Source organism: Mirounga angustirostris, unplaced genomic scaffold, assembly GCF_029215605.1.
Source record: "Mirounga angustirostris isolate CCGP_5_RB_7025 unplaced genomic scaffold, mMirAng1.0.hap1 SCAF_7, whole genome shotgun sequence".
Classification (NCBI taxonomy): domain Eukaryota; kingdom Metazoa; phylum Chordata; class Mammalia; order Carnivora; family Phocidae; genus Mirounga; species Mirounga angustirostris.
Genome location: NW_026991715.1, coordinates 55,176,425 through 55,189,284, shown reverse-complemented (window position 1 = coordinate 55,189,284; position 12,860 = coordinate 55,176,425). Strand labels below are relative to the sequence as shown.

The 12,860-nt window shown below is 34.8% G+C and overlaps 1 protein-coding gene across 1 annotated transcript in view; it reads right to left on the bottom strand.

The window, feature by feature from the left end:
• FCHO2 (FCH and mu domain containing endocytic adaptor 2) overlaps positions 1-12,860 on the bottom strand; it is a 128,077-nt gene that overhangs the window by 112,491 nt on the left and 2,726 nt on the right. Inside the window, exon 2 of the mRNA XM_045889906.3 lies at positions 278-369. Coding sequence (XP_045745862.2) covers positions 278-369 — 92 coding nt within the window. The remainder of the gene's footprint in view (positions 1-277; positions 370-12,860) is intronic.

Below are 12,860 nucleotides of genomic sequence, written 5' to 3'. Positions count from 1 at the left end.
TACTTATTTTAATCCAGATCTAACTAAAATTTTCTGGGTCGTCTGGGTGGCTCAGTTGGTTAAGCGTCTGACTCTTGATTCTGGCTCAGGTTGTGATCTCAGGGTCTTGAGATGGAGCCCCGCCTCTGGCTCCATGCTGGGAGCCTGCATAAGATTCTCTCTCTCTCACCCCCACCCCACTAGAGCATGCACTCTCTCTCAAAAACAGAATTTTTTTTCTCATTTATATTCTAAAATTTAACTTGACTGTTAAAGTACTTATTAAAAAAATACATACCTTTCTCTCACAAAATCTGCTAGTTCTTTTGTTGATATCTGTCCATGTTTCATATTATGGTAAAGGACATCAAAGCCACTATTTTTTTCCCCCTAAAATTGAAGAAAATTTTTAGTTTAACAACAAAAAAAGATCAAAATGACTTAAGAATAACCCTATATTAACCAATATGCAACTCCAATGCTCAGATGAGCAACTTCTCCTTAATTAAACCAATTGCTCCTTATATGACTTCATACTGTATCAAAGGAATACAACACAGTTTGACATTTACAATTTATTATATACACATATACACACATTAAACACACATGCACACATTCTATAATCACTCATGAGAGTATATTAATTAAATTAAGTCTGAAATTTTAAAAAATAACATGCAGCATAATTTAGAAAAGATAACCATGGATCTTTTTAAATACATTACCAATTCCATTTCAATTCCTTCAACATGCACTAAGGGATTCCTGATTATTCAAGGCAGAGTCCCTACTTTAAAGTAAGTAAATCTTGACTTCTGAGTCAAGATAGTCTATTACTAATCACTTACACATTCAATACCACAAAATGCTAATAGCTAATAAAAGTCTTTTAGTAAACTTAAACAACTTGAGAAGTGAGAAAAGAGATAAAATTTTAACAAAAGAGCACTAACACTCATCGGCTAGTCCTCGTCCCCAACTAATGGGAAATTAACAGAACAAGACCACTACACAATCCTAGAAAATCTTTACTGCCATTTATTGATTCCAATAAATGCTAAATTAGTAAATCATAGGGAAGAAAACAGAAACACCAATTTTATAAATGAAATAGAGACTATTAATAAACTAAGCTCAACAACTCTCTTTACAACTGGTACTTTTTCTTTTTCTTCAGTGAAAATAAAATAGTGAAGAATTCAATATATTTGCTGGAAATAGCAATACAATAAGCAAGAATTACACAATATGAAACCTAGTTTTTTCACAGTTCACCAAAAACAGGAAACATAGGAAATTCCAGTTATGCTGAAGTGATCCCTAACAAACTTGTAAACTAATATGAAAGTAATTATTTTGCCATATATATAATAAATTAAAATGTCACATTTGGGGGAAACCTGGGTGGCTCAGTCAGTTAAGCATCTGCCTTCAGCTCAGGTGTGGGACTGCCTGCTCAGTGGGGAGCCTGCTTCTCCCTCTCCCCCTCCCCCCCCATGCACTCTCTCTCAAATAAATAAAATCTTTTAAAAATAAAAAATAAAATAAAATAAAATAAAATGTCATATTTGGGGACACCTGGGTGGCTCAGTCGGTTAAGCCTCTGCCTCCGGCTGGGGTCATGATCCCAGGGTCCTGGGATGGAGCCAGTCAGGCTCCCTGCTCAGCAAGGAGTCTGCTTCTCCTTCTCCCTCTGCCCCTCCCCCACCCCCACTTGTGCTCACTCACTCACTCACTCTCTCTCTCTCAGATAAATAAATAAAAATCTCAAAAAAAAATCTAACCAGTCAGGTTATCTGGGTTCCCAATGTGCATTACGCATATTCAAATTAGAAGCGAGTTGGGAATAAAGAGCTATTCAAACAGGCACAAAGACTATTAGAAATACTATTTACCAGGCTTACAAGAGAAAGAAAAAAATCTTTTTTTTTTTTTTAAAGGAGATAAGAACTTGGAGACCAGCTAGTAATTGAGGTAATAAGGTCCTGAGCGTTTTGCTTACTGCTACAGTATTATAAACATTAAGCAATCAAGAAAAGGTTAAATTATATTCAGAAATCTGGGTTTTTATTAAGAAGACCTTGAAGAAGCAAGCCCTTTATCTGGGAACTTCAGATATCCCAATAACATATTAGTTAAAATTCCCAATAAGGAAATGAGGATTATTAATTTATTTAATACAATATAACAATATTAATATAGCAGCAATAATACATCCTGGGAAACAGTACTAGCTATTCCATCCCTCAGGTCTTCACTTGGAAAGACAAGGAAAACTCATTCTAATAAGGATGTGATATAGAAGAAGCCTGCCTCAGAAGGCATTAACAACTAAATATAAACACCCTACATGATTACAAATCCATTTATCATTTCTTTCTATTTAGGGATTCATTCATTTACTGAGGTCAAAAAACTTGAATCTGACTCCAAGCACTATTCTTTAATAATTTCACAAACTTATTAACACAAATATTTATTACTCATGACCTTTTCTTTAGCACAAACTAAGCAAAACTTTTTACTACTTCAAATGGCACTAGACATACACATACACACACACACTTATATACACATACGACTGTCTTTTAAAAAAAATTTTCGAAGCGTCTAATAAAGAACCCAAGCTGTATCATCACCTTGTCAAAAACTTAATTTATAGCTTTGATAACAGATGAATAAATATTAAATATACACACATTTATATGTCAAAAAATAAAGAAGACAGAGCAGTGGAGCTCAGGTCTAGACCCATCTGGCTTCAGTGTCTTCAGCTGCACAAAACACTGAAAATTCTGGTCAAACAGGGAGAGCCCACTCTTGAAACTGACAATCATAACTGATTATAATCCTGCCACCGTTCGAGATTACCCAGTATTTTTTTTTTAACCAGAACTACCTGCACACAGGTTCTATGATTTTTACAGTAGCCACCGACATTTTTAGTAGGTGGCTCTAATTCAAAGAAAAGTAAAATAGCAAGAAGTATTCCTGAATTGCATATCCATTTTGTCACCTTAGACCTTGAAGTGGATATGTTCCTGTTATTTTCAACACAAAAATATTTTTTTCCTTTAGCATATCCTTTTAACTCAAGCAAGGAGAACGTGCTTTCCTTGGTTAACTATGAATACATGGTGAACGCACAAATAACAGACGTTTATTATCAAATAGAACTATGACTAAACATGTCTTCTGGTCTTCAATATTTTACTAAAACTGTAAATATTCATGCCCTTTGATCCAGCAATTCTACTTTTAGAAATCTATACTACAGAAACACATATACAAAGATAAATGTGGAAGAGTATTTACTGAAGTACTATTTATAATAGTGAAAAATCAGAAAAAACTCAAAAACATCCATTAATATTACTGGTTAAGTAAATGACAGTATATCCTACAATAAAAAATATATATGGTGTTTTTTAAGACTGCAGTTAAAAAAAAAATGCAGATTTTTAAGTGTTAATTTTAAAAATCTGCCCAGATATACTGTCAACGGAAAAAAGCAGGACACAATTACCATAACAGCCAAAAATAACCTAATGTTAGGAACAACTTAATGTCCATCAACCAGCTGTTCTATGTTAGAACAACTTAAACGCCCATCAACCAGTGAATAAAAAGACAAAATAGGGTATACCCATAAAATAGAATATAAATGGATGAACATCATATACATTTCATTAAGTTAAAGAAGTCAGACACAAGAGACCACATATTGTAGGATTCCATTTATAGGAAATGTCCAGAATAAGCAAATATGCTGAGATAGAAAGTAGATGAGTGTGTTGCTAGGGAGGAGGGTTGTGAGGTAGGAGGTGATAAAAGGTACAAGTTTTCTTTTTAAGGTAACGAAAATGTTTTAAAATTGACTGTGATGATGGATGCACACTATCTGTATTACCCAAAACCACTGAACTGTACACTTTAAGTGAACTGCACAATATATAAAAATATCACGATAAACTTGTCAAAGGCATGAGCAAATATTTTTATCTATTTTACTCAATTCATTCTTGCAGAGAGATTTGCAGTATTAACTGACAAAAGCTGCTGTTAACACCATTGCTGGTACAAGGAAGACAATTATTTTGAAGATTTACACTAAGATAGGATCCTTTACCTGCTGGTCTCCATGCACTTTACAAAGAGGTAGCACTTTCATAAAGTCCAATGATTATGGCCTGAGACAAACAAAATCTTGTTATAATCCTGTATAAACAAGTGTTAAAAATCTTTGAAATAATTCCTAATAGGAAGTAGAGGGAAAAAAAAAACCTTATCATCATCTGAAGATGTTTAGTCCAGAATCATACAAGTCCTTTAAGAAAACCAACTTCTTAGGACCTAAGTGTTTCTACCACTCTAATTTGACAACACTTAACAGTTTGATGTTTATCAATCCAGATTCCTTTTCCCATACATATAGTAACATGTTACTTTTTAATATGAAAATGAGATCACACCATGCATAGTTTTGCACTTAAATTATCAACTGAACTAAAATTTAGCTAAAAAGATAATTAAGTTATAAGTAAGGTCACCAAGTCACTGGAAAGATTCAGATTTTTTTTTAGTCTAATTTAGAATCTACAAGACATACTTGAAATTTCAAGTTAAAAAGTCTGAATACATCATCAAACCTATTTTGGAAACTCAAAGGTATCTTCTTCTGGTTGATTTTATAACATCACTTTATACTTAAAAATTTTTTTAAATAGATATAAAATACAACCTAACACCTTCCCACTTGAAGAAAAAATCTCTATTAACAAAGCAATGAAATTCCTATTTTAACGAAAATGGAACTGTTTAATGTACCTCGGTTTTTAAGACCCATGAATAGTAACAGTGGAAAAACACAAAGCTATAAATCCCAGAGATTTTAGCTAATGGTTTGAAACTTCTCCTTCAAAGAACCTTTTAAGAGCAACAGTAAATTAAACACTAAAAACAAAAAGCCTGGATACCGGGGCGCCTGGGTGGCTCAGTCGTTAAGCGTCTGCCTTCGGCTCAGGTCATGATCCCAGGGTCCTGGGATCGAGCCCCGCATCAGGCTCCCTGCTCCGCGGGAAGCCTGCTTCTCCTTCTCCCACTCCCCTCGCTTGTGTTCCTGCTCTCGCTGTGTCTCTCTCCGTCAAATAAATAAATAAAATCTTTAAAAAAAAAAAAGCCTGGATACCTTTCACTTCTGATGACTCCAAGATTCTGGAAAATAGGCAGAAGATAGTCTATACTGTATAATCAGACTATGAATTGATAAGTTTATTTTACCTTGTTCCTTTTTAAATTTAAAAAAAAAATTTTGGCAGGGGATCAAAGGGTCAGAAGGTACTGTCATGTGAACAGCAAATAACACGCCTAACCTTCCTCTCAACCTCAAACCACCTCAAAGGTAATAAATAAATATCATCACTTCCTACCACTCTACATTTTCCTTTTGCTCTAGTTCTTATGTAAGCAGTTTTTCTATAAGTAAATAGCACATTTAACCACAAGTTACAATCTCTTCTAGTCAACCTTCTATTTATACATTGAAATTTTCACACGTGATCATCAAAACTATTCTACAGAACCATTGGCAAGATGTTTTTGAAGCAGAAAACAGTGATTAAAGACGTAAAATGAGCACTGCTCAGCAGTCAGAACTATTTACTGCAGGTACAAAAGTCACTCAAACACATCTGTTGGTTGACTGAAGGAAACAGATCTTATTACATTGAAGAAATTATTTTCTAACCCCTCAGATACTCCCTAATCTCTTCAGTTACAACTCACCTCTTCAAGCATTTTTCTCATTTAACCATTTTCTCAAATCATCTCTTCCAGAAATAAGTTAAATCCGTAAAGCCATCTAAAAGATACTACATGACTTCAACAAAAATAGCAGAAGCCAAGAGTTATGAGATAATTTTGTTTTATAACTTTCAAATTTTCTGTAATATACTGTAAACAAATGTAATTTTCATTAATCTCAAAATAAAAAATAACAATTTCAGCTTTCTCAAAAACTCTTCAATCTGCACATTCAAAGGTAAAGGCTACCTTCTTAAACCGACATCTTGTTCATATTAATAGTTAAGTCTCCTAATTCATAAATTAAAAAAGTTTTTTAGGAGCAGTTTAAAAAATTACCTATTGGGACGCCTGGGTGGCTCAGTCGGTTAAGCGTCTGCCTTCGGCTCAGGTCATGATCCCAGGGTCCTGGGATCGAGTCCCGCATCGGGCTCCCTGCTCTGCAGGGAGCCTGCTTCTCCCTCTGCCTCTGTCTCTCATGAATAAATAAAAAAAAAAAAAAATCTTTAAAAAAAAAAAAAATTACCTATTTATTCCATGGAAACCTATGCAAGTCACTGCAAAATATTTTCAAATAATACTTAATCATATGAGAAAAATGTCTGATGGTAGTATCATTTGAAAAATACCAAGCTACAGAACAATACAGCAGAACCCACTGTGCATGTTGTATTTCTAAAGAAAACCTTAGAAGACACAGGGAAAAGCTATACATAGTTTTAATTTTCTTCTGTACTCCTTCTGTTCTACCTACACATAACAATGATTATAATTAAAAAGGAAAACCATCATCACTGGCTCTTGTTTCAACCAATTAAAAACTAACACTTCTTGGGCGCCTGGGTGGCTCAGTCGTTAAGCGTCTGCCTTCGGCTCAGGTCATGATCCGGGGGTCCTGGGATCGAGTCCTGCATCAGGCTCCCTGCTCCTTGGGGAGCCTGCTTCTCCCTCTGCCTCTGCCTCTCTCTCTACGTGTCTCTCATGAATAAATAAAATCTTTAAAAAAAAAATTTAAAAACACTTCTTAGTATTAAGGTCCAGTGTCACCAATTTGCTACACTGATACTGTACCTCCCCATCTTATCCCTAAAGGCAAGCAAACATGCTTCTCCTATCTTCCATAACCTTTATTCCTGCTATTCCATCAAGGAGCATGTGCCTGATAGAACTAAATGAACTTGGGTGTCTCAACTTCATCATAGAGTTCACTAATCACTTCTCAATTTAATCCTCTGAATCTGACCATCCCAGCAACATCCTCTAACAACTTAACCAATAGTTACCATTTTAGGTCTTAGTTGCTGTAGTACTGTTTTTGTTTCTCCCCCACATCTGACCAACTTATACTCATCTCTGTGGACCAAACTGCTACTAACATTTTACAACTGTAGTATTCTTTCATCTTTCCACACTAAGTAAAGTGAAAACTCTTATTCCCTTTACTTCTCCATGGCACCATATTTCTATATGGATTTCTTAGGGTGCTTTTGCTAAATGTTTTAGAATTGTCAAACCAGGATGGATAACCTCAAGAGACAGTACTCAAAAAACTACTTCCAAAAGGCTTATGCTAGCAGGATGATATAAAGCATACCTGTTCTCCCATGCCTTTGCCTAAATAATTTAAGTAGTCCTGAAAGGATTAGAACATTCAGGATTTAGTGTACAGAGCTATAAAAGAACCCATACAGCAAATTTTTATCCTTTCCATGTCAATGTTCTAAAATCCTTCCCCTGAATTGAATTTACACAGACTAAATCAGTATCAATTTCTCACTTTCAACTTTCTCCTACAATTAAAGCAAAAATACAGAACAAATCACCATTCCATCCTTCAAAATTCTAAGAGCCTCACAATAAAATTTATTGCTACCTAAAATACTATGATTTGGGGGCGCCTGGGTGGCTCAGTGGTTAAGCGTCTGCCTTCGGCTCAGGTCATGATCCAGGGTCCTGGGATCGAGCCCCGCGTCAGGCTCCCTGCTCAACAGGGAGCCTGCTTCTCTCTCTCCCACTCCCACTGCTTGTATTCCCTCTCTCGCTGTGTCTCTCTCTGTCAAATAAATAAATAAAATCTTAAAAAAATAAAATACTATGATTTTATAATGTCTACCTGTCAAGTCTACTTGAACCAACTTAGATGAATCTGTAGTTTGCATTTTCCTAGCTTGTTGCAGCTGAAAACAATTTGGGCCTGGCTAACTGGCTAACAAGTAAACAAATTTTAATTTAGTGTATATAATTTCCTTGTTTATACAGAAATCATCTCTGGAAAGCTATATAAGAAATTGGTAACAATTATTGCCTTTGTGGAGATTCTGATGGCTGGGAAAAAAGAAAAAGATTTTATACTGTATTCCCTTTGGTACTTTTTGAATACTGAACCACGTAACTTTTGCAAATCTGTTAACTAATGTATATGTAAATATGCATACACATGTACTTCTTAAATTTCAGTGTACCACCCAATGGGATCATATCATAAGCAGTATTTGGAAATTTCAAGTAATAAAAAGAAAGTCTATATTCTTGGTTTCTAATGATCACCTCAACTAATTTTCTAAAAATATATATATTTAAATTTGCATATAGATATACCCCCAAGAATATGTGTGTATGGGTATGTGTATGGGTGTTAGTATCTCATTTAGGATACTAAATTTAGATTTAAAAATCAAGCAAAAATATAATGTTGCACTTCAAAGTCCTACTAATAGCAATTCCAGGTTTTTAAAAAACATTTTAATCCTCCCAGGTTATCCATGTAAATGATAGATCAAATTTTGGATATATAACCAAGTGCTCCAATTTTATTTAAAAGTAAAGCATGACAATACCAGTGAAACCAACAGACAAATGGAAAGAGACTTCTGTACTGGTTAAACAATAAAAGAAATAAGGACAAGAAACAAAGAAATACTTTAGGATAAAAACACCCAAGATAATTACTTCATTCTTGATATGCTGACTGGAAATAATTTTTGGAAAAGGTCACCTAACTAAAAATGTCAGTTCATTACAATGTGATATATGCTAAAGAATACTTGATGTCTTTGGGAGAATGCTTAATATTTTATAGACATCAGGATTATTATACAAAATAAGATTTATAAAGTGTTTAAATCAGGTATGTTTTATTTTTTCCCAATTATCACCAATGAAATCCATCCCTTAAAAAAAAAAATTTAAGAGGTCAGTATCCAAAATATATAAAGAACTTATACAACTCACCACCAAAAAAACCAAATAATCCAATTAAAAAATCAGAAGACACGAACATATATTTCTCCAGAAAAAATATACAGATGGCCACTGACACATGAGAAGATGCTCAATATCACTCATCATCAGAGAAATACAAATCCAAACCACAATGAGAAGGATGCCTGGGTAGCTCAGTTGGTTGAGCATCTGACTCTTGATTTTGGCTCAGGTCATGGTCTCAGGACCATGGGATCAAGCCCTGCGTCGGGCTCTGGGCTGGGTGCAGAATCTGCTAGGGCAACCTCCTCCCTCTGCCCTTCCTCCCACTCATGTACTCTCTTTCTTGCAAATAAAAAAATAATATCTTAAAAAACAAACAAACAAAAACCAATGAGTTATCACCTCACACGAGTCAGAATGGCTAAAATCAAAAACACAAGTAACAACAAGTGTTGGCAAAGATGTGGAGAAAAAGGAACCCTCATGCACTACTGATGAGAATGCAACCTGGTACAGCCACTATGGAAAACCCTATGGAGATTCCTCAAAAAATTAAAAATAGAATTACCATATAATCCAGTAATTCCACCACGAGGTATTTACTCAAAGAATATGAAAACACTAATTCAAAAAGATATATGCAGCAGCCCTATGTTTATTGCAGCATTATTTACAATAGCCAAAATATGTAAGGAACCCAAAGGTCCATCTATATAGATGAACAGATAAAAGAAGATGGATCTATACAATGGAATATTACTTAGCCATAAAAAAGAATGAAATCTTGCCATTCACAAAAATGTGGATGGATCTAGGGAGTTTAATAATGCTAAGTGAAATAACCCAGAGAAAGACAAATACCATATGATTTCACTCATATGTGGAATTTAAGAAACAAAACAAAGAAAGAAAGAAACAAACCAAAAAACAGACTACTATAGAGAACAAACTGTTGGTTACCAGAGGGGAGGTGAGTGTGGGGATGGGGGAAATAGGTGATGGGGATAAAAAGTACACTTATCAAGATGAGCACCGAGTAATGTACAGAATTGTTGAATCAGCATACTGTAAACCTGAAGCTAATATAACACTATGTTAATTACACTGGAATTTAAAAAAACAAATTTTTAAAAAATTTAACTCCTCAATTAAATAACCAGGGTTTATATAAAAACAGAAAGCCATTTTAATTACTATAGTGCAATGCTGACATAGACAATCTCAAAAGCATTATAAATTAGTACCCTACTCTGAAACAGTATACAGAGACGCTATAGTATCTGCAAAAAATTTTTTAAAGTTACATTACCTTTTGAAGGACTAACAACTGTTTCTATATACTAAGGCAATAGTGTGGATTTCTGCTATCAAAATTAATTTTGTTATCCAATTTTAATGGAAAAGAAAAACACTTTCAACTTAATTATCAAAGGCACTATACTTTGTGGCAAAAAATGACTTATCAGCAACAAAACACCTGTTGTGTAGGAAGTTTTAAATACACTTTTCTCTTCAAAGTATAATATTAATTCATAATGTAGCATACCGTTTTAGTGAAGAAAAACTATACTTTAAAGAAAAAGGCAGGATGTGCTACTTTCAAAAGGGCTTGAAAATAGTTTGAATGATTCAAACTTTCCTCTAACAAATGCCACAACAAAAAGGTTTGTCTTTTTATATGTAGGGAAAACAACAATTAATAGGTTGTTTGGTTAGAAACTTAAAACTTTAAAGTTTCCCATTACCTCCCTTTGACCAGTTTTATTTGTCCTGACAGTGCTACTTTAAATATTAGGGGAGAAAAGTGAAACTAATATTGTAATTTCTCTATTTTAAGAAATGATAAATGATCCTAAAATACGTAAATTTTTAAGTTGTCTTAGACAACTATCAAATTCTCAGAAGCTATTTAGTTCCTGTTCCTAGTCTTCCCTAGTTCATTTAGTCCTCCTTCTGAACATTTTTTTTTTTAAGATTTATTTATTTATTTCTTTGACAGAGAGAGAGAGAGCGAAGAGAGGGAACACAAGCAGGGGGAGTGGGAGAGGGGAGACGCAGGCCTTCCGCCTGGCAGGGAGCCCGATGCGGGGCTTGATCCCAGAACCCTGGGATCATGACCTGAGCCGAAGGCAGATGCTTAACGACTGAGCCACCCAGGCACCCCTGGAATTTTTTATAAAGCTCCAAATTAGAGCTTTCAGCCCCAATTCCAGGCTTGGAAGTAAATAAAATGCAATCTATTTTTAACTGTTTGTATTCAACAGTTGGGGAAGTGAAAGCAAAGACAAAAACATAAATTAGACTAGGAATATTCTCTAGATTTCAGATATCCAAATTTATTCCTATTCCTCCCTTAAGAGGGACAAGGGGCACCCAAAAACTGGTACAAGAATGTTCCTAGAAAGTATTATTCGTAATAACCAAAATCATTAGGCAAGGCTATGTTCAAAGCTCAATTAACAGAAACAAAAGATAACTTGTAACGTTAATGCACAATTTGCAGTAAACTATGCTTTACTTTCTGAAAAAATCTTAATATACAATTTGGAATTAACTTAGCAAGCGTCAAGAACACATTCTTTTCTGTTAAGATTTTATTTATTTATTTGTGAGAGAGAGCGCAAGCAAGCACACACAAGCAGGGGGAGCGGCAGGCAGAGGGAGAAGCGGACTCCACGCTGAGCAAGGAGCCTGATGTGGAACTTGATCCCAGGACCCTGGGATCATGACCTGAGCTGAAGGCAGATGCTTAATCGCTTAATCGACTGAGCCACACAGGAGCCCCAAGAACACATTCATCCATCAAAAAACATTCGAGGGGCGCCTGGCTGGCTCAGTTGGAAGAGCATGCTTCATCTTGGGGTCATGAGTTTGAACACCACATGGGGCGTAGAGATCACTTAAATAAATTTAAAAAAAAAAAAAAGAACTAAAAAAAAAAAAAGAAGCAAAAGATTTCGGGACGCCAATTTAAAATCCAATTAATAGTTTTATAAATTGCCTAAAACCTGAAGTCTAAAATTGATAGGTTATACACATCAACTATACTTAAATTAACTAATTCATTAAATTGATAGGCTACACCTAAAATTCATACAGAAATGCAAGGGACCTAGAATAGGCAAAATAATCTTGAAAAAGAAGACCGAATGTGGAAGACTCTCACTTCCTGATGCCAAACCTATTACAAAGACACAGTAATCAAAATAGTGTAGGACTACTGTAAGGACAGACAATGGAATGCAACTGGAAATCAAGAAATAAACCCATATCATCTATGGTCAACTGATTTTTGACAAGGGTGCCAAGATTAATTAACAGAAAGAAGAGCCCTTCAACAAAGGTATTGAGACTACATATCCATGCTAAAGAATGAAGCTGAACCTCCTCCTGGCACCACACATAAAAACTGACTTCAAATGGATCGTAGGCCTAAATGTAAGAGCTAAAACTATAAAACCTGTAGAAAAAAACACGAGTAAATCTTTGTGACCGTGGGTTAGGAAAAAGTTCTTAGATAAAACAGTAAAAGCATAAGTAATAACAAATAAACTGGACTTCATCTAAATTAAAAACTTCGATGCTTCAAAGGACAATATCAAATTACCTCATACCAGTTGGAATGGCTACTACCAAAAAGAAATAACAAGTGTCGGAAAGGTCGTGGAGAAAAGGGAACAGTCGCACACTGTTGGTGAGAATGTAAATTTGTGCAGCTACTGTGGAAAATAATATGGAGGTTCCTCAAAAAATTAAAAATAGAAATGAAATACCATACAATCCAGTATTTCCACCTCTGGGTATGCACCTGAAGAAAATGAAAGCACGAATTCAGAAAGATACATGAACCCCTATGTCTACTGCAGCAATCA